This window comes from Mus caroli, unplaced genomic scaffold, assembly GCF_978045245.1.
Source record: "Mus caroli unplaced genomic scaffold, Mus_caroli_1 scaffold_4, whole genome shotgun sequence".
Classification (NCBI taxonomy): domain Eukaryota; kingdom Metazoa; phylum Chordata; class Mammalia; order Rodentia; family Muridae; genus Mus; species Mus caroli.
This window is the reverse complement of record NW_028227259.1, coordinates 90,257,034-90,280,037: the sequence shown is the minus strand read 5'-3', so window position 1 is coordinate 90,280,037 and position 23,004 is coordinate 90,257,034. Positions and strand designations below refer to the sequence as shown.

Sequence of the window (23,004 nt, the reverse complement as noted above, 5' to 3'; positions counted from 1 at the left end):
ATAATTGAAGAAAGAAGACGAAGATGAAGAAGAGGAAGAAGAAGAAGGAGGAGGAGGAGGAGGAAACAAAAATTAAAAACATTTGAAACAACAAAACTTGAAAAGGACAAAACAGAAAAGTACCAGCTGGCGCCTTTTAAGAGCTACGGCTCGGCGCATTGTCAGGCCGGCCACCTTTTTCCTGTGGTCGCCGCCATCTCCCCTGCATTGGAGCCCGAGTTTTGCGGCATGAGCCGGCGCACCTGCAGTGATCTGCGCCGGCCGTCCTCCTGTCCCTGCGGTCTTGGCGTGCGGACTACAGTGGACAGTTGTGAAGAAGAAAGCCCTGTTCTTTCTGTTACAATGAAGTGTTTTAATTGCAACCCTGAGCTTTCTGAGCTTGAAGTGGTGAAACCTGAGGACAGTGGGATAGAAGGTTCCTACAGTCCCGTGTGTTTGGAACCTTCCTGTAAGGACTGTGTTAGAAACCATGAGAGGTTGTCTTTCATCAAGTCACCAATTGTGGGACATGATAACAAGGAAAATCAACGTGTACAAAACACACTAGATAGTTCAAACGAAACAGAAGAACTAGAGGCCAGTAGAGTGTATGAGGACAGTGGCTATTCATCATTCACACAAAGTGACCGTGACAATGGCATTCTTATCCTGGAGAAATTCAGAAACAGTCCCCAGGCCCATCTGCTGCCATCACAGAGCCCAGACCAGCATCCCAACAAAACCCTGCTGCCTGTCCTGCATTTTGAAAGAGTGGTTTGCTCGACATTAAAAAAGAATGGCAAACGAAACTCTAAAGTGGATCGAGAAATGCTGAAGGAAGTTATTGCCAGCGGAAACTTTAGACTGCAAAATATAATTGGCAAGAAAATGGGCCTGGAACACCTAGATATCCTGGCTGAGCTCTCCCGGAGGGGATTTATGCACCTGTTGGCTAATATTTTGACTAAGCTCAGCGGCATGGACTTAATAAATCTGTCTAAAGTGAGCAGAATTTGGAAGAAGATCCTGGAAACCAATGAGGGAGCGTTCCAGCTCTACAGCAAAACCATGCAGAGAGTCATTGAGAGCAGTAAGTTGTCACTACAGGCTACAACTAGAGGATATGTTGTGGGCAGAGCTGCACTAACTTCTGTTCAAAAGTCATCAACCTGGACACCTCCCAAAAAAGATGTTCAAATCAAGTCCTCCAGTCAGCGTGGTCAGACAGTGTCTACCTTCAGCCGGCACAATGAGTTCGTGGAGGTGGCAAAGACATTGAAGAACAACGAAAGCCTCAAAGCCTGTGTTCGCTGTAATTTCCCTGCAAAATATGACCACTATTTAGAGCGAGCAGTCTGCAAACGGGAAAGCTGTCAATTTGAATATTGTACAAAGTGTCTGTGTGCTTACCATAACAACAAAGACTGTTTGAATGGCAAGATCCTAAAAGCCAGCTGTAAAGTGGGTCCTTTGCCTGGAACTAAAAAGAGTAAAAAGAACTTACAAAGATTGTGACCTTTAATAGATCAACTGTAGATCTTGGCTACTTTAAAAAGAAAAAAAAAACTTCAACTCTAATTTAAGAAAGTAAAAATAATTATGATGCCTTTTGTAAATAGAGAAATTAATTGTCCATAAAATGCCAAGATTGACTTATGAAAAACAACCTGGATATCTATATTAGATACTAAGATAAAATCGATTGGACTTTTGGCAAGGGAGGGTTGGGGTCTTTTTTTATGGAGTCTTGAGAACATTTGCTTCAGTATCCAAGATTCGCTTTACCAGATTTGTATCATACTTCTATCAACTTGAGTCTGTCCATTTAAATGTTTGTCAATGTGAGTTTTTTTATATCTGTAAATACCTGTTTTCAAATGCCAAATAAAATAAGCACACATAATTTTGTTTAGTTACAATAAAATTGTTAGAGGTGTAAAAAAAAAAAAAAAAGAAAAAAGAAAAGAAAAGAAAAGGACAAAACAAACCAATTAACAGAAAAAAGAGCCAAAGAAAAAGCACAAGAAACAAATATATTGAAAACACACACACATACACACACATTTGCACACACAGACATCTCATAAAGAGACCATGGGCTTTAAACCTGTGGTGGCCCTGTGCATGCCACCAACAGTGTGATTTTTTAAAAATAAACCCTAGTCTATTTATCTTGTATTGATACATGGCATTTTTTTCCTTTCATCTTTTGCTATCTATTAATTCTTCCCTAATTCTTTCATCACCTAACTTAAGTAAAGGAACCATGATGTTAACAGATCTGTGCCTGTAAAGCAATATTCCAAGTGCTCTATACCAGTGCTTTCCAACCTCCTAATGCTGCGACCCTTTAATACAGTACCTCATGTGGTGGTGACCCCGACCATAAAATTATTTCACAGGTACTTCCTAGTTAATATTACTACCGATATTAATCATAATGTAAATATCTGTGTTTCCTGATGGGCTTAGGTCACACACCCTGTGAAAGATTGTTTAACCTCCAAGAGAATCCTGACCCACAGATTGAGAATAAATCTGCTATAAATCATGACCTTCTCCAGGAAATGCACTCCAGTTAAAATATTTGAAAATTATTATAAATTAAATTTAAAGTTTTTCTCATTCAGGTAGGAAGAATATAATGAAAGCATTATTCCACTCATTATTTTATGTGGTCATTCCTGGATGTGCAAGAAGGCGTATGATGGAGGATTAGCATGCTCCTGCTACAACAGTGTCCCCCTGTCAAAGATATGACATGATCAGGAAGTATAGAAGTAGGTTGTTCTAAGGATTTGTGGAACAGAATATGTCTGATATTTACTTATTATCTAAAGCCAACACTGTAAAACCTTTGGTAAAAGTGTGGCATTAATTAATGAAGGAAGCACCAAAAAATGGCATCTGGCAAGTGTGCTGTATTGGCACTGAAAGCTGCAACCTCCAAAGGTATATTTAGAGAAGACATTGGTTGGAATTTCTCCTCTTCTTCCAGTTTTCCTCTTCTCTGCCTGCTCTACCCCTGCACTTCACCACTATTCCTGACTATTTAAACTGGAGTTGAGGATCACATGCAGGTCCTCATGCTTGTGTATAAACACTTCACCATCAAACTATCTCATCGACTTCCATTAGATCCAACTTGAAATCTATACTTAAATAAAAATATGCATATCCACTTCTCTGTCACTAAACCCTGTGTTCTTTGCAGTTGTCATAGCCTTTCTGGCATACATTAGTAAAGGTCAGAGGTGTAACACCAGTGAGTTACTAAGTTGTCAGCTACACATAAACATCACAAAATAATGCTAATGAATATTTGTGTTAACCAAGACTTGGTTCCTCCATTCACCTACATGTATTTGAGTTAGATGAGCTGATCTTTGTATTTTGTTTTAAACACAATTTATTTAAAGGGGAATAATGGAAGAATAAAGGGGAAGAAATGTCTAGAAAGAAAGCTTAATGATCATAAATAATTATTTCATTAGGAACCAGGTGGTTGCATAAGGTCATGAATATACTTTCTCAATGAGAAGTGAAACACTAAGTTATTATAATATTTGCATCTGGCTTAAAGGAGAATAAGCACAAATAACATTTCAAATTGTAATTCCACAGATGTTAAAATTTGATGTTACCTTTTGTATTATATAACTTTTATCAGAATACACACATATAAAAATATTCTGTATGAATCATGAAAGAACTCACAAACAAAGTAGAAGGAGAAAATACCTTCAGCCAATATTCTGGATTATTTCAGAATTTACAATAACCCTAAGCACCTTATGATGGCCAGCTGCTTTACTGCCAAAGTCTGCCACACTCCTGAAGCGTCCTTTTCTTAGCAACATGCTGAGTGCAGAGGAGAGATCATATTTCTGTGTCTGTGGTATCTCCTACTTTCTTTAGAATAGTGGGAAAAAATGATAAGCACAAAATAGACAAATAAATAAATGTAAATATGAACTTAGATACATTCTGCAGACAAGTGAACATAGAGAAGAAATGGAAGTGTAGTCATTGGAGATGACTGTCATCACCTGCTTTGTAAATGAGGAGAGATGATGAGATCAGGCAGAACAATAGGAAAGGAGAAGAGAGTGAAAAACTGTCACAAGGGGCAGATGTTGATGATATAAGACTCTCACTAAGATAAGAAAATTCTGTTAAGAGGTAAAAATGCCCTGCCCTGGATAACAGTGCCAAAATTAAGACATCTGTAAATAACATTCGGGCTATCTGTGCTTCATAAACCTCTCCTGAACACAAATGAAAATTTATAATTCTGTGTAAACAAAAACAATTAGTACCTGATGAAAATACATTGTATTAGTTAGGTTTTATGGGCAATATCTTTTATTTGTATGACTTTTGCTTATATTTATAGATCAAATTAACAACAATATTTTAAGTAATATGCCATTTTATTATACTTAAATAATCTCATGGATTGAATTAAAACATCCCATTTACATATGAAATGCTATTAGCTATTCCTTTCTACATGCATATTTTATTACATTGATTGCACTCTTTACTTTCCCTACATTGATGTTTTACTGAAGAGTGTTTTGAATATTAGCTAGTTCTGCTTATATTTCTAAATAGCTATATTATCTTAAATAACACAATTTCCCAAGTCTAAATTTTACAAATGATATCTAGGGTCTCTTCTAATCTTCTTCTTTTTGAGTGGTAGTCTACTTTACTCTCTGTGCTGCAGCAAATTAAACAAAGCAATTCTATTTCTATGCATTTATATGACCTCCACTGTTATATTAGGGTTCACTCAAATCTCCTGTTTGCCTACTGCAGGCCCATTACCCAAGTCATGGGACACATTGCACTGACTATATCTTGTTTGTTCCAAGGCTATTGAGAAATCTCAGTGAGGACGATTCTTTCTTTGTGAAAACTGCAGATCTTAAGTTGAGCAAGCCTAGGTCTCTATACTTTGCTTCTTATATAATTGTGGTCTAAAGTTTACCTTACTCAAGACATCAACTTTATTTTAAGCTTGTAGTTTTTCTACTTTTCACTGGAATATTCTCTAGCTCTAGTATATTATTTACTCTTTCCTTGATCACAATTTTCTCATTTTCTGTCTCAGACCAATCTATAAGTATAGTGATTAAAACAGCTTAAAGTTAGTGAGAGAGTCTCAAGGAAATACTGGATCTATTGCACAAGATGTAGAAATTAAAAGGAAATGTTTCATGGATAAGGCTTGCTCACTTCTGTATTCATTTTCTTAGAAGTCATATATTGTTGCCTGGCATTGGCAATCACAGAGCAGCCAAAGTGTTTCCTAATTTGGCTTAAGGCAATGGAAATTTTTCAATATTTCCTTTCCTAGATTCTCTCTGACTTAGAACTTACACAAAATTAAAGTTAATTTGACTGAAACTTAGTCTTTGTCATTAAATTCTGAATACAGAATTGTGGTTAGTAAAAGATGGTTCACAAACTCAACAGGAAAAATGAAAATATAATTATTTTTCTGCAATTGATAATAAAAAATTATTCACTTGTCAAAGCCCTCATCAATTAAGAATAATGAATAAGTTAAGTTTAATACCAAATTAACCAGTTAACTTTTTTATTTATTTATACTTATTTACACTGTATACCATGAACAAGTTTTGTAAACACACTTTAAAATGATGCTACATGAAATAAGAATCATTTTATTCCTCTGATACAAATTCTAATTTAAATAAATGAAAGCAGAAAATATTTCAATTATCACTGTTCTAAGATCAAAGTATTTTAATGTTTAATAACAAAAAGTCAAAAACCAAAGTTTTCAAAAAAGTAAAAATAAAAAAGAAACCAATAAATCAATATATAGTAGTAATTGGCTATGCTTTCTCATTGCTAGAGCACAGACTTGACTACTGTGAGTGTTACTATCTCTCATAAATTTAGTATGATGTTAGTGTAATATCTGTTAAGAAAAAAAGATCATTAATTAGCCATATGGTAAATGTTTTACTTTAAAAGAAAATTTATATTTTACAGGCAGAGAATAATAGAGAGAAGCATTATAGAATGACCAGCATCAAACAGAAAGAGCTAAATACTTTTAAGGATATCATCCATTATGTACACATTAGAATTTGAGACACATGATTTGTAATTATACAAGCCAAGTACTTTGAGGCCTTCTTCTCTCCTTCAGCTTTTGCTATGGTAATTCTGCCAATATCCTATTGACCTTGTGGCTTTCAGTTTTGTTCCTTATCACTATCTCATTGTAAAGCTTTTTCTCAGTGGGATAGAGAGAGAGAGTGGGAGAGAGAGAGAGAGAGAGAGAGAGAGACAGAGAGACAGAGACACACAGAGAGACAGAGAGAGAGAGAGAGAGAGAGAGAGAGAGAGAGAGAGAGAGAAGGAAAAACTAAAAAATAGATAAAAAAGATGTCCATGAGCAGGTTTTAAATTATTGCTAAGATAATATGCTCTCTGGAAATAGTCATTATACAAATGCTTTTCTCCTGAGAACCTCCTATATACCCCTATTGTCTACAGAACATGTCATGTTCCTTAAGACTACAATGTTCTTTGCTTATCATTATCTGCCCCATTTCCCATCTTGCCTAGATGAACTGCTTGAACTAGTTTAAGTACTTGTTTCTCACATACAAGACTCTAGTCTCTCCATGTGTACTCTAGAATTTGTTTTTACCCTAAGGTCAACCCAGTCTTCATTTGTATCAGAATTCTGTCAAGAACTCATGGTTCTGTGCATCTTTTTTCTCTCTATCATGCCATGATATGGCATTAATTGTCCCTTCTCTGTCAATTGTACATTATTACAAGTTTATTAAAGTACTCATTATTCTTCATAAGTAGGTTTTCCTGCCTGCTTTCCTATGAAGATTATGACTGACTCACTTAGTATTTCTTTATTGCATGTAGGAAACTACTGAGACACTTGAAATAACATATTTAATCTGGACTGTCCCTTTTCCCATGGGCTACTGTTATACTTCATGAAGTGTTCATGTATGACTAACATTAAGGTCTAGTCATAATAGAGCTATTGCTTTCTTTCTAATGTTGAACTTCTTAAGTTTTGTTAGCTCAGAGTCATATTAAAGAATGAGAAAATGATATTCTTCACTTTCAGGTTCTGTACTTTTTATCCTAACATACATATTGTTTTATTTAATCCACTCCTTCTCTCATCTCTTAGTAAGACTAGTATGTTCTGTATAGGTTGTACTCTTTTGAATGTGACTTGGAGCCAGCAAAACTCATACATTTATCCTTCCTACAGGTGTGCCCCTGCAGCTTCCCTTCACTGGCCTCTTTTCTTTTAGCCTACAGTTTTTTCCTGTTCCCATTACCTTGCTATGATTCTGGATGTCCTGACTACCTGGTAAACATCTCATGAATCTCTATAATCTATTCTAAACTTCTCAGTGCACTAAAGAGTATCTATATACATTAGAGAAAGCAATGGAGTTTCAATGACATTGGCATTCAGTTATATCATGTATTTTCATCATATTCACTCCCCATGTCCCTTTCCAATCCCTCACTTCTTGCTAGCTACCTTCCTTTCACTACACTGTCTCCCTTCCAATTTCACAGTTAACTCACCATTTCCAGTCTAATTTCTGCTCCTCCCTTGATTTTTTTTTCAAAATGGAGTTTCTCTGTAGCAAGGCCATCTGGGTGGGTATTGAAAACACAGAGATATGCCTGCCTCTGCCTCCCACATACTGGGATTAAAGGCCTGCAGCACTATACCCAGCTCTTGTTTTCCCGTCATGATTTGTAGTACATCTGACATTTCAATCACCCAGACAGGCATAGACTATTCATTTATTTCCCTAACTTCTTCTACTGCTCATTTTAATGACACCATCCTTTCTGTCATTCCAGTTCCTTAGCAAAATCTCCCTAAAGACATTTAAATATCTTTCTTCTTCTTCTTCTTCTTCTTCTTCTTCTTCTTCTTCTTCTTCTTCTTCTTCTTCTTCTTCTTCTTCTTCTTCTTCTTCTTCTTCTTCTTCTTCTTCTTCTTCTTCTTTTTTTGGTTTTTCTAGACCAGGCTGGCCTCGAACTCAGAAATCCACCTGCCTCTGCCTCCCGAGTGCTGGGATCAAAGGCGTGCGCCACAACGCCCGGCTTAAATATCTTTCTTAGACTGCAATAATAACTTTGTATAAGCACATCTTTTAACTGATTATATTGTCATAATGTTTCAAAATCTCAAATATTTTACAATACTTCTTTATTTTAAACATTTTTAGGTTTTTAGTGATTAGTGTAAATAAAATATGTGAAATTCATAAGCATTTGGGATTTGATTCTATCAAATATCTACCACAGAAGCTATATGGTTGCTCAATGATGTCATATTGTGCCACTTATTGATCTCAAAATTCTACTTATTCTTTATCATCTAAATAAAGTAACAAACTCATCATTACATTTGTCAATATGTAAAATTTCTCTACTAGACATTAAATTGTATACATTGAAACAAAAAATGCTACATTTAAATTTGACATTTTTTTCATAATATAATCCTAGAAGAGTTAAAGTGTGGGCCATGGAACTCAGGCGTAACCAAATAAAAATCAGCTATAGTGAGACAAACGTGGGGTTTGCATGATAATTTACTATTAAATATAACAAGCCTGAGCAAGCTATTCAGCCGTATAGTCTTCATTTCCTAAATGTTGATAGTGAGAAAAAAAGAGCAACTTAAAATTGTTTGGCAAAAAATGACAAGATAATGATTATAATGTATTTAGTGGTTGTTACAATGTGCATTAAAAAGTAAAAGTCTGTAATTACTATTATTAAAAAGATTAATGTTTGTTAAGTAAATAAATTTCTATGCCTATTTTCAATAAATGATCAAGAAGAAAGGAGAGAGACAGAGACAGAAAGAGAGAAAGAGAGACAGAGAGAGACACACATACAGAGATTGAGAGAGAAAGAGAAAAATACCTTTACTGGTGTTTGTAAAACCCTGAATCCTTATATATTTTAGTTAAATCCTTATATTTTTTAGCTAAAAATTAGGTTTATCGTCAACGCACTTGCAAACTTTTTCTTATAGATTCGTAGTTTTACCTTTTATACAAACCTTATAGATTCCTTTTCTGATTTCTTCTATTACTATGTAAAATACATTACTCTGCCTACTGAATATTAGTTTAATGTATTTACTTTTTTTCCCAAACCTGATGCATGTGAACAATCCAGAGTTTGCTACACATGACTAGAGTATCTTAGCATTATTGAGTTCTTAGTGCTCAGAATAAGATGAAATCCTGGTCTCTGTAAAGCTTTGTGTATCTTGGATGTTTCCATATCATTGCTGCATAACTGAGGTTAAAGCCCCCCACTAGGCTGGGAAGAGGGATGAGAACTGAGGTTAAAGCTCCACACCCCCCCCCCCACTTGGCTGGAGGAACGTGTAGTTATTTTAAGTTATTGGACAATTGTCTTTCCTGGGCAAGTTCCTTAACCAGCTTCTGAATTGCTGCCTTGTTTAATGTACCCCAGAATTTCTTGGGAAAGACAATAGAAAGAAACCATTTTCTAATCACGTATACTTCTTGGAATTGAAGGGACTTTTTGAATATCTTACAAACCACAAAATTAGCATGTCATTAAGTGCAGTATATATACAGTCACAGAGTCTGATAGGACATCATCCTTTCAGCTTCACCTCCTCTCTTGTCCTCCACTAAAGGTAAGAACTTCAGATGTAAGTTTGAAATAGCATTTTCATTATTTCAAATTCATACTAGATGATATTATAGAAAGAATAGATTTACTTAAAATATAGCTTTTTAAAATTAGATATTTAAAAAAGGATGAGATTATTTTAAAGGATGGCCTTTTAAAAGTCAGAAATGCCTAGAAAGATTTGATACAAATTATAATGACAACTGGCTTCATAAAATTGGAAAAATGTAGTAAAAATCACAAAGCCAGTGACTACTGTGAAGGGGAGAATAAGAATTGTCTCCTAAGTAATATATCTTATTTGATTTGATGTATTTTAGTAGTACAATACATTCAAATTATATCATGGAGATATATCTTTATTATATAGCTGTTAGATTATTATACAGCCAATTACATGTTTATAAACAAGAAAATTGTAACCATATAACTTGTCCAAGGACTTGGAATTCTTGATCTAGCTCATAGTACTACAAGAAATATTAGAAACCATGTGGAAAATAGAAACAGTGTCTTCTATTTTCTTAAAAAATAAATTCTAGAACGATCAGAACTGACTTAGAAGCAGTAATCATGGTAGTATGATGAGTAGAGAGAAATGTTGCTTAGAGCATTCCACATGTCAGTAAAGTTCTTGTTTAAAATTGGTGTTAAAATGCCCAGGATTAAATATAAGAACTGCAGTGGGATTCTCCCCACATTTAAAATATACAAAGCTACAACTTTCTTTTAAGCTAGGATGATTGAATTATATAGAAATCCTTGAAGGGAGATTTAGACAAGGAAGAGTTAATAATGAATACTACAACATCCATCAGAAAATCCAAAAACACTACTTTTCATTCATAGGATAATTTTCCATCTTCAAATATTGGAAAGAATGCTTTATAAATATATTTAAATTTTTATTTTTTATGCTGTGAAAACTTACAAGCAAGAAAACAGTTAATATACATTGTCTACCAATTCACTCTAGAAGTGAGGCTCCATAGTGCTGAGATATTAATTTTTTGTTCACTCTCTGGTCACCTATAAGTGCTCAAGAGATTTCAATAAATGGATTGTGAAATGTTTTGGTAGTTATGAGGTCTTCATAGCTTTTGTAAGGCATGCATACAACTGTTAACAAAAGAGAATTAACACAAAAGACTGGAGAGAGTTGTGAGCTGAAGAGCACGGTGGCTGCAGCTGAAGTCTGAGTGTAGTGTTTAGTAATAGTATTTAAGGACCAGAGTAGATCTTGACTTGTTAACTGACTAATCTGTTACTAATTCTTCACTTCATTCACAGGACTTGACAGCCATGAAGGTCTTCATCCTCGCCTGCCTTGTGGCCCTTGCTCTTGCAAGAGAGGTGTGTAAAGAAGATGTAGAGAAGAGTCTGCTTACGTACACACAATGGCAGCAGTGAGCTCTTAATGGATAGTCAACAGAGTTTGGAATCTGTTTATTTAATCACTGCTTCTTTGAGGATCACACAGTGTCTCAAAGTTCCTGTAGGGTCCCCAAGCTGGAACAAATGCTTACTGTATTACAGTATCACAAATTCTCTAACAACAACAAAAACAAAAACAAAAATAAGAAATGAAACAAGGCAATAGAAATGCATCGAGTAAAAAATGACTTCGCAAAAGTAGACTCACATGTGCAGCACATGTGCAGCTTGGGGTTCTCATTCTGATGATTAAGTGCTTGCATCTCTTTAGGTGTGCAGGTCACATCTTACTGAGTCTCTCCAAAGAAATAATCAAAGGAGGAGACATAATCAAGAATTGTGGCCATGCTATGAGCAGCGTCATGGGCATAATAAAAAAAAGTGTTTAGTGAAAATTAATGTAACTTTTGCCATTCATCAAACATTATGTACACATTTTATATAATATAGTAATGTACCGATGCACATTTGTTAAAAGATCAAAGAGTGTGTAAATATAAGTTTTCAAGATTATGAAGGCCATATATCTTTATTTTCTGAAAGAGGTAAAAGACATGAAAACCAAATGGAAAGTATGTTTAGTAACAAAGTAGATATACTAACTGATAATGTATTTTGTCTGTTTGTTTCCTTTTACAAAAGAATACATTTACTGTATCCTCTGAGGTAAGAGTTTATATTGAGACAAATTTCCCACTCTAAAATTACTACATTTTTAATGATCTTGAAGTCCTAATTGGATATATAATCTAACATATATATGTATGTATTTTTGTTTACAGACTGATAGTATTTCCAGTGAGGTAAGGCAATTGCCTCTCAGAGGCAGTAAATGTCATCTTTCTGTTGAGTTAAATCATGTTACTCAGACTCCAGTATATCTCTTACATGATGTTATGGGCAGAAAGGTATCTGGAGAGCTTCTTCTTCTAATCACCATTTGTTTCTTATTTGAAATGTCATCACCACCTCTTCGACCTCTCTTTATTTTAGAAGCTCACAATCTTATTCGCTGCCATGAACTCTTCCTAATCTGACCTGGATTATTAATATTCACTGTGTGCCTTTTGACACTCATTGGCTAGGAACTATAGTACCAACTAAAGACTACTAGAAATGACATGCTTACTCTATAGTAGGTAGGCTGGTTTGCAGAAGGACATATTTGATTATTAAAGTTGTCATTTACATAAATAAGAATCAACAGGATACAATGAAATCTTAAATTTACCTGAGAGTATCACATGAAATACTTATCATTTCTTTACCATGAAATACTTATGATGTGTTTATTTTTTTTCTCTTCACAATGCTGCAAAAACCTCAGAGGAAGTATTCATTTCTCATGGTTTATATGAAGCCTAGCATAGTAGCAAGCGAACTCATAGTGACTACTGTAATATATTGCCATTAGTCTGTATTTTCAATTATGTTTGTGTGTTTTGATTTAAGAATGGAATTTAAAGTTCACTTGTAAACAGAGAAAGAATTAGCATAGTTTAGATGTCTCTTCGTATACTTTGCCCACTAATTTATTTTCTCTCTTGATTGCACTCACTTTTCTTGTAAACAGTAGGCTTATACAATGTGTTTTAAATAATTTAAATGTAAGTTTCATCAAGTTTCCCATTATATATTATTAATATAATATAACATGCTAATAATATAATATAATAATATAATACAATAACTTACTAAATACCTTAATTATCATTGTGTATTGAAAAATACTACGTATTCACTAAAACTAAATGATTCTTTTTCTTTTCTGCAGGAATCTGTTGAACATATCAATGAGGTAAGCCCATTGTATTTTACTTCCATGATTTATTTTTGAGGATGAAAAGTTTGAGATTTTTAATGTATATTTTATTTCTAGCAGAAACTTCAGAAGGTGAATCTCATGGGACAGCTGCAGGCAGAGGTAAACTACTTATCAATAATTTATGTCTAGAAAGCTCATGTGGGCATCAATACATTTTTTCCATCATGACTGTAGTTACTAGTGGAGTTATCTGTGTTTAATAATGAGCATAAGCTTCTCTCCAGTAGAAATCATGTTCCTTTTATTTTTTTTTAAAGATTTATTTATTTATTTATTTTATATATAACACCACCATTGCTCTCTTTACACACACCAGAAGAGGGCATCAGACCCCATTACAGATGGCTGTGAGCCACCATGTGGTTGCTGGGAATTGAACTCAGGACCTCTGGAAGAGCAGTCAGTGCTCTTAACCGCTGAGCCATCTCTCCAGCCCTCCTTTTATTTTCTAAGTGACCATGTCAGTGAAAGGACATGCTAACCACGTGGCACTGAACTGACCACCTACCAGATGAGGAATCTTGCTGATTAGTCTCTTTGTAGTATATTTACTTTATTCCTAGGCCAAAAACATTAATAAGAATTTCTCATGCATGGAGTTAATTGACTTTCAGCAGAGTCAATGGCTTTTGCACAGACTTTGTTTTTTGATAGCATTTATATTTTTTGTTTACCTGGCCTTAAGGACATTTTTAGTCTACAAAAAGAGAAGTGAGATATGGAACAACTGAATGCAACACTACTTAAGCTGTGATGCAATGTAGCAGAGCATGCCTTCAAATTAATAGTCATAAGAATAGCATCACATTCCACTAGCATACCACACTTCTAGCCATACACACTATGGAGTATACTGGAATGTAATAGTGTAACGTAGTTCCCTCTCCCCCAGTAAATTGGCTTGGGATAAGGTGAAACGATTTTGAAAACTCTTGAACATCAGTTTTATTTTACTCTGTAATTCATCCATAAGTAGAATAGGTTAGGAGACATTCCTTAAGAACACTTTACTTATTTTCTTCATGTTACCCTAGACAATGCTTTCTTGCTTTGTGTATCTTTAAAAAAAAAGCCTTAATCTGTACCCCAGGATTGCCTAGAACTTACCTTTTATTTCAGGGTGTTCTCAAAGTTATAGGAATCCTCCTGCATCAGACTTCAACCTGCTAGATTTAGAGCCATTAATCACCGTATTCACCTAGGTCAAGGTAGATTTTTAAGCAAATGAAGTTTTTTGTAGTTGTTCATTCCTTTGCTTATCATTGGGTAAAAGATTATTAATTAGTCAATGAAGAATGTCGACTTTGCTAAATTGTGGACTAATGGTTCTTTTCTTTCTAGGATGTGCTCCAGGCTAAAGTTCACTCCAGCATCCAGTCACAGCCCCAGGCCTTTCCATATGCTCAGGCTCAAACCATCTCTTGCAATCCCCTCCCACAAAACATCCAGCCTATTGCTCAACCCCCTGTGGTGCCATCTCTTGGGCCTGTCATTTCTCCTGAACTGGAATCCTTCCTTAAAGCTAAAGCCACCATCGTTCCCAAGCACAAACAGATGCCCCTCCTTAACTCTGAAACTGTGCTCCGCCTCATAAACTCTCAAAACCCCAGCCTTGCTAATCTGCACCTTCCTCAGTCTCTGGTCCAGCTCCTGACACAGGTTCAGGCTTTTCCTCAGACTCCCCTGGTTTCTTCTCAGACCCAGCTGTCTCTTCCTCAGTCCAAAGTTCTGTACTTTCTGCAGCAAATAGCACCCTTCCTTCCACAGAATATGTCTGTCCAAGACTTTCTGCAGTACCTAGAACTTCTGCTTAACCCCACCGTCCAAGTCCAATTCCCTGCCACTCAACAACTTCATTCCGTTTCTGTAAGTTCAAATTTTCTTCCCTTTAATTCCCCTCAAAATGTATATATGGTGACAATAACAGAGGAAACAAGAGCTCTAGATTGAAAGAACACATACATAGCTCATTATATAATAGAAGATCCACAGGGTTAGCTATAAAACAAAATCACCTGCGGATCTTCATTTAAACCTAATTCCCAGTGCCTACTGCCTAGTTACAGATTCTGATATAACTGGTTATCTAGGTAAAAGGAATTGCTTGTTGATGTCAGATAATTACAAGAACAATGATTTAATTGGAAGATCTGGAATTCTGACTTACAGAATATTAAGCTCAACTATACCACAATTAAATCTGCGGATCTTATTAGATTTTGGTAACAAATTTTCTTCTGTAGAGATCTAAAATTTCTTTGAGCTCATATATTATTCACATAGTGCCGTTTATTTGTACTTTTGAGTATATGTACATGGAGTCAAAAGATTGCAACGTTTCATTTGCTACATGGAACACACTTTAGGCAAGTGTTAGACTAAAAGGGAAACGATTGATTGATTGATTGATTGATTGATTGATTTGTATGTTTGCATTTAAGGTCTAAGAGGATTTTCAGGTTATTTTCTCCTCCTTATGTTTTTTGGTAAGTCCTTGGAAACTAAAGAGCAGAATGATAAGTTTTATATTTTATATCATTTTATATTTCATCCTCCTATATACACAGCAGAATAGCAAATTTCATCACTATTCACTTACTACTATGGTTTCACTGGTTGACTGCTTCTTACCAACATGACACTGGACAAAATTTATATTTCAAGAAACTTTCATTTTATTTGTTTGCCACTGGTACAGATCTGTCTCTTTCCAAAAGCATTTAACTTTACATCCTATATTATCATGCTGTGAACAAAAGCAGAAATGAAGTTTTTCTATATTTTATGTGGATATATTTTGGCTTTTGTTACAGGTCAATTTTCATTGCAATGTGTACTGTAGGTCTCATAAATTTTAAAATTGTTCTTTTATTCATGAGTCAAAAATAAGATACCCAGCCCAGGTATTTAGAGGTTCTACAGGGCAGACAATATAGCTTTGAGATTCTAAACTATAAAACCTCTCAGCACTGAAGAAAGATTATAGATTCTGCAACAATTTCTCATGAGCTGATGTGGCATTGAATAGGACTTTATATGTCTCCAAGGAGAGAATCAATAGAGCATGTTTGTAAAACAATTGGTTTTAATAGTGAGAGGCAAATTAATAAGACATAGCAGTTCTTGACCTATGGGTCAGGACACCTTTGGGGGATGAATGACTTTTTCACAGAGGTAGCTTATCAGATATTTACATTAAAATTTATAACAGTATAAAATTACATTTATGAAGCAACAATAAAATAATAAAGTATATAATTTTATGGTTGGGGGTCAACAAAACACGAGGAGCAGTATTAAAGGGAATGTTGAGAATCACTGATTTAACACAACAGGACTGATTATACATCTTTCTTTCACAGAATTGACTGAAACTGGAAATGTACAAATCTTTTCATCTTTGGATCATGCTACAAAAATGACATATTTCTGAATTAATCTACATGGAAAAAAAGAAAATGTATTCTTTTATTTATTCTATGTATTATATGGCATTCATTTGAATTTGACCCATGGACTCTATATGCTTCTCAATTATATTACAGGATTTTTTTAAGTGTTCAATATGGAGTTGAAAATGCAAGTCAATAATGTATACAAAATAGTTTGTGAAAAATTGGATTTTCTATTTTTTCTTTGAGAACCTATTTCCTTTCCAGTCATTTCAATAAAATAATCCTTTAGGCATATTTAAGTTGTCTTGTCTTTATTATGATTTTCTAAACTTTCTAAAGATCATTCAGTTTTAATGTAAACTTATTATGGACATTAAAATTTATCATATAATTAACTACTGGTAAGAGGTACACCAGTGTTACTTGTAACCAAAGCCTGAAGCCTGATTACCAAGAGTCTGAGTCCAGACTGATCAACAAAGTTAGTTCTGATAATCTGCTACCTAATGAGAATGTGTCTAAAACCCAAACAAAATAAAGCACAAATAAATAAAAACCCAAGAGGGAAAGATAAAACAAACAAACTCATGATGATTGCATTGCAAACATCTGAAAATCAAATGCAATACTTTGAAATGATGCTTAGACAGGTATCAAGGTGCAGAAGAAAAATTAGTTTGATGTATAGATTCCATTTTGCTCCTGGAAATCTTGGTTTAAACATATTTTCCTATGCAATTTATTACATCTGTAACTGACATTCATCAAAAAGAACCCTATCCTGGATAGTAAATTTTGTGGTCACTCTAGGAAAACAGTTTCAAATATGAGGTTTGTTGCATACCTCTGTCACATGGTAGCTAAGTAAGGCTTTTGGAAGTGGATGTTTCTTCTCTCAGACTTTCAATTTTTACATTTATAAAGCACTACAACCTGGATTTCTAATTCTTTTTATACTAGATATCAGTACTCTACCACCATCAGAACAATATTTGCTACAATTGCCCAGTAAACTAAGTAGTATGTGATGTTTGATTACATTGTCCCTGTCTATGTTGTGATGAACTGTCTCTCTCTTTCTCCTCCTATCACAACTTTTTCATTTATACATTATTCCTTTTATTTAAACATGTTTCAATATAGAGCTCATATGCTGAATTTGTGCAGTAACTCATATCTAACAAGTATCCTTTCTTGTATCTCTGTTGTTTCCCAAGTATGAATAAATCCTTATTTTAGCTCAGTTGTCTCTCTTGAAAGTAAACCCTTGTTAATGTAGAAATTGTAAGTTTTTCTCACTTTTTTGGTTTATTCTAGACAGTTATTTCAATTATAAACCTACAGTCTATTCTGTCACACAAATAGGAAACTTAGGAGTCATTATCAATTCACGCCTTTCTTCATCATCAATGTTGCATTTCAGTGTCATTCAAGATCCATGTCCTTTAAGAATCTCAGATTTTAACTTTATTTGAAAATCAAGTAACTGAAAATAGAGTTGAGGTGGCAACGTACTGATGTAGATTTGGCCTTTAATTCAACAGGACAGCTTTTCTTATGATACAAGAAGAGGTACAGAAGAGCAGGGCACATGGGTAAACATCTGCTACAACGGAGGAAGAGAGCAAGATATTGGTGCCACAGGTAAAGGAAAGGAAAATGCAGTTAACATCAGAAGTTAATGAGAGATTTGGCATGTATGCCCTTAGATCTATCTAGTCAAGACCACATAGACATATTTGCACGTTATTTTTTAGTTCAGAAAATAAAGTTCTGATTTAGGCTGCTCTTTTTTGTCAGTATATCCATGATGGTATTTCAGCCGAGGAAACACAGCTTTTATTTCTCTAATGCTCATTGTCTGTACTCTTATTTGTTTAGACTGATGGAGTATTGTCATCTTCTCCTTAACTATTATAATGCCTTTCTGTATGACTTCTGTAGGTCTTCCCATTCTTTCTGTATTCCATCAGAACAATATATTTTACAAGCATAGAATCCTTCAAACCATGTGTTTGCTAGATAACCTTAGAATAAAACTTGCATCGTTGATCTCATATCTGGTTTGGAATACTGAGCACACCTTGATTTAATAACTGTGTTTTCCTCTCCATGGTTGCATGTAGAAGAGTATAGTAGTGAAAATGTGAACTTATAAATATGTTTACTAAGTTTGAATTGTAGTTGCATGTGCCTGCTTCCACATAACCTGCTTGGATTACTTTATCTTTCTGTTCCAGTTGCCTCACCTTTAAAATGGATTTAACCTATTGCTTTTAAGGTCATGGTAATGACTTAAAAATCAGTACATAAAAAATCTAATATTTGGTCCACCACTGCAACATCTGACTGTTCCATCAGTAAACTTCTGAAGTGCATGAAGGGGGCAATTCTGTAGATTCAATGCTGCAGGATCTCCATGACACAGAAAATTAACAGGATGCCCAAGAGGTTTCCAGTAGGTCCCAGAATTGGTAATGTAGCAGAAGCCAAAGGCCTCAAACCACACCAATGACATATTGCAATGATTATTCGCAAGCAAACATATGTGGACAAAAGGATATAATGAGGTAGCCACAGAGGCACACTATAGCTTCCACAAAGAGATTTATCTTTTTTAATTTATTTCTTTTGTGGGAGTGGTTGCAAGGATGGAGGGCTGGTATGGAGGGTTGGGGGAGATGAGTACATGATATAAAATTCATAAAGAACCAGTAAAAGGTTAATAAAAAATATAAGACTTCCAGGATTTGCTGATGTGAGACTATTTATTTCCTGTATTTTTGTAGGTATAGTTAATTAATGCCTTGGGTTGGAGTTTTGCTTCTGGTAACTTCAGTAGGGTTAGATTTGTGGATGGATATTTTTTTAAGTTGATTTTATCATAAAGTACCTTGTTTTCTCCATCAACAGTAATTGAACACTTTGTTGGATTTAGCAGTCTGGGATGGTATCTGGGGTCTCATAGAATAATCCGGGTCCTTTAGGGTTTTAGAGTCTATGGTGGTTTAAATATGCTTGGCCCAGGGACTGTCACTATTGGGAGGTGTGGCCTTTTTGGAGTAGGTGTGGCCTTGTTGAAGGAAGTGAGTCACTGTGGGAGTGGGCTTTGAAACCATCCTCCTAGCTGCCTGAGAGTCAGGCTTGTCCTGTTTGCCTCTAGAACAAGATGAAGAACTCTCAGTTCCTCCAGTTCTTAGCCTGCCTCGACTCCACCATGCTTCCCACCATGATGAAAATCACTGAACATCTGAACTTGTAAACCAGCCTCAATTAAAGGTTGTCCTTTATAAGAGTTGCCCTGATAACGGTGTCTCTTCACAGCAATGGAAATCCTGAGACAGAAGTTGGTACAAGGGACTGCGGTATTGATGTAATAGGCCTGATGATACTATTGTTTGGAATAATGTTGACTTGAGGACTTAGAATGTGGAATAATTTAAGTGGTGCTTTATGGACTGTTCTAGTACGAATATGGAAGACATTGGAGCTGAATCTTATTTGAATTGTGGAACCCTGGCTCTGGAAGTTTCAAAGAGAATATGGCCTAGAGACTATTTTTTTAAAAGGTTTTGGTGAAGAATATTGCTCTTTTTTGCACTTTTCTGAAGAGTCTGCCTGAGGTGAAGAGACTCAAATTAATTGCATTGACAAAGGAAATCTCAGAAATGGTGAGCATACCATTAATCTGTTTTAATCTCATGAAGAGTTGTTTGATCAAGCATAAGATTAGAAACACAAAATACAAAATGTATGTTTCAAATATATAAAGTGGCATCAAAAGTGCATTGGAGCAAAATCCCGTGTTCAAGGATATTAAAATGAATTAAGGGAGTAGTGGCCTCAGAGCAATATCTCACCCAGTTAAGCTTACTGTTCATGTGTTTGCTGTTGAACAAAGTATATTTATATCATGTTAGGCATTTTTATGAATTGGTTATTGTTTTCATTTGCACTTTTAATCTAGAATGAACTCCAAACCAGAATGGAGGACACACCTGTGATCTAGATCTTGAGGCAGGAAGACACAGGGGAGACAGAACTATGCAGATCTCTGAGTTCTAAGTCTGTCTATAGTGCAAGTGCGAGGACACCCAAAGTTAGACAGTGAAGGAGTCAGAAAACAGGAAAAGAAATCTGGTGATAACGTAATAGAACAAGAGGGCTATGTTCCAGCTCTAGCAATCAGTAGAACTTGGCAGCTTCGGCCTTGTGGCTCTGGCTTTAGAGTCAAGAATAGAAGGGACTACTGGAACAATTGATTCTGGTTAGCTAGAGCTAAGAAATTAGTGGTTAATAAGAAGCCAGCAACAGAGTTGAAATCTTCTGGAAAGTGTTTTCTGAGAGCACAAATAGTCTGTGTTCCAGAGATAGCCAAGGTTGTACCTCGTGCTGCAACTTTACTTGGTAATGTGTAAGAGTCACCCAGGTGGTACTGGTTTTGTAGAAATGAAGGAGTTATGGAGAGCAGCTTATACTTAGCACTATGAGAGGTCAGGGAAGGCCATTGATGAAGGTATAGCCTGGGTTGCAGTTGACAGTTCAGGACTGAAAGGGTCATGCAAAGTAGTTGAGGCTTGGCACTGTGAAGAGAGCCTGTGAGAAGCTTAGTTAAGCCAAGTTGCAGTGGAAGATGCCACTGAATTAGAGATGCCAATTCAGTGGGATGTTCACCAAGAACAGCAGAAGCAGTGTAGTGCAGTCAAGCAGAACTTAGAGTGCTACAGAAGGCAGAGCTGGAGAAGTGAGGCAAGCCCTTTGGAGGAGCCTAGAAGATCACGTGTAGATCCCAGACACTGGAACAAGAAGGTGAGAAGTTGAAGTTGCACTCCATACCCCAAGATATCAGAGATGTCAGAGCCATGGGATACCTGCCTAGAAAAGCTGTCAACAGGGAGTGGAACCAGCCAAAGAGAAAGATTTGTGTTGTAGTCAACAAAGCTGAAAAGATTGGAGATATGAAAGGGGTTTGAACTCTTCAAATGCAGTTTGGAGTTTGCCAAGCTGGTTTTCTGTCTTGTTTGGTTTACTTTTTCCTCACCATGATATTTTGGAATAGTAATGTATACCCTGCATGATGTTGGAGGCATGTGGTCTGCTTTTTACTTTGATATCTTAGGGGATTACACTTAAGAGATTGCATAAATTTCAGAAGAGATTTTGAACTGGACTTTTAACATTGTTGACATTGTTATGGATTATGTGACTCTTGAAGTTGTACTAAACGTACTAAACTAAACGCTATGGCTAGGTATGGTACCCATAGACTTATGTGTTTGAACAAGCCTATGGGGGTCAGCGAGTGGAATGTGGTGGTTTGAATATCTTTGATCAAGGGAGTGGCATTATTAGGAGGTATAGCTTTGTTAGAGTAGGAGTGGCCTGTTGGAGAAAGTGTGTCACTGTGGGAGTGTTGCTTTGAGACCATCCTTCTAGCTTCCTGAGAATCAGTCTTCTCTTGTTTGCCTTCCTAACAACATGTTTGTCTTCCAAACTCTCAGGTCCTTTAAAGTCATGCCTGCTTGGACTCTGCCATGCTTCACTCTATGATGGTAATGGACTGAAGGTGAAAGCCAGCCTAAATTAAATGTTGTCCTTTATAGGAGTTGCCTTGGTCATAATGTCTATTTACAGCAATGGAAACCATTAAGACAGAGTCTGCACTGAAAAATTTGATGTGGTTCTAAATATATAAAGGTCTGCCTTTATATATTACTAAGTGTTTTTCCCTTAAAGTTTTCATATTCTTTCTTTGTTTTGTATGTTATTATGTGAAGAGGATACTTCCTTTCCTGGTCCAATCTATTTGTTTTACTATAAGTTTCTTGTACCTTTAAAGACATGTCCTTCTTCGGGTTAAGAAATTTTTCTTCTATGCTTTTGTTTAAAATATTTTATGGGTCTTAGGGCTGGGATTCTTCTCCATCTTCTATTCCTATTCTTTTTCATTGGAGTTAGCTCCACCCACCAAATATGTGTGTATGTGTATGTATGTAAAGTAGCTGGAGCTTTACTCCATTCACTCAATGTGTGAATGTGGTTCTGTCTGTCTTTTTGCACGTATATACAAACATGCATATACAAACATATATACATGTATTCATGCATGTATATATGTTTGTATATGAAATTGTTGGAGCTGTTTTGGTTCATCCACTCAGTGTGCACTCATGTGTATCATTTGTCCTTTTATCTTCTTCCCTTCTTGCCTGGCTGCAAAGAATATAAAGAGTTCTAAGAGTACAGAGGTTATATCAACAGTAACAAAGAGTGCTAGTCCCAATGAGTCAAGTTTTATTCCTTCAGAGAAATGTTTACTGAGTGATCAGTCACTGACTCTATGCTCTTATCTCAGTTTCCCCACCTGTAGGCATGTGATTTTGAAAAAAAAAAAAAAAAGGACAGAAATATAAAACTGAATAAAAGAATGGTGCCAGTTTACTTGGCTGTTGTCATGTAGAAGAATGCAAATAGATTCATATCTGTTACCCTGCACAAAGCTCAAGTCCAAGTGGATCAAAGACATGCCATAAAACCAGATACAGTGCATCTAATAGAAGAAAAAGTGGGGAATAGCCTTGGATTCATTAACACGGGAGGCAATTTCCTGAACAGAACACCAATAGCACAGGCACAAGAAGAACA

At 35.6% G+C, this 23,004-nt stretch overlaps 2 protein-coding genes across 2 annotated transcripts; both read left to right on the top strand.

Annotated features, from left to right (window-relative positions):
• Positions 1 to 213: 213 nt before the first annotated feature.
• On the top strand, positions 214 to 1,494 carry LOC110295475 (F-box only protein 5). The gene has a single exon (XM_021163970.2). It carries the CDS (start codon positions 229 to 231, stop codon positions 1,492 to 1,494), a length of 1,266 nt encoding a protein of 421 aa, XP_021019629.1. The 5' UTR covers positions 214 to 228.
• A 9,513-nt stretch (positions 1,495 to 11,007) lies between these two features.
• On the top strand, positions 11,008 to 19,605 carry Csn2 (casein beta). Its single transcript, XM_085836362.1, has 8 exons — positions 11,008 to 11,058; positions 11,782 to 11,805; positions 11,922 to 11,942; positions 12,914 to 12,937; positions 13,019 to 13,063; positions 14,306 to 14,830; positions 17,904 to 18,003; positions 19,523 to 19,605. The coding sequence occupies exons 1-8, from the start codon at positions 11,008 to 11,010 to the stop codon at positions 19,603 to 19,605; spliced, it is 873 nt and encodes a 290-aa protein (XP_085692488.1).
• Positions 19,606 to 23,004: the final 3,399 nt, after the last annotated feature.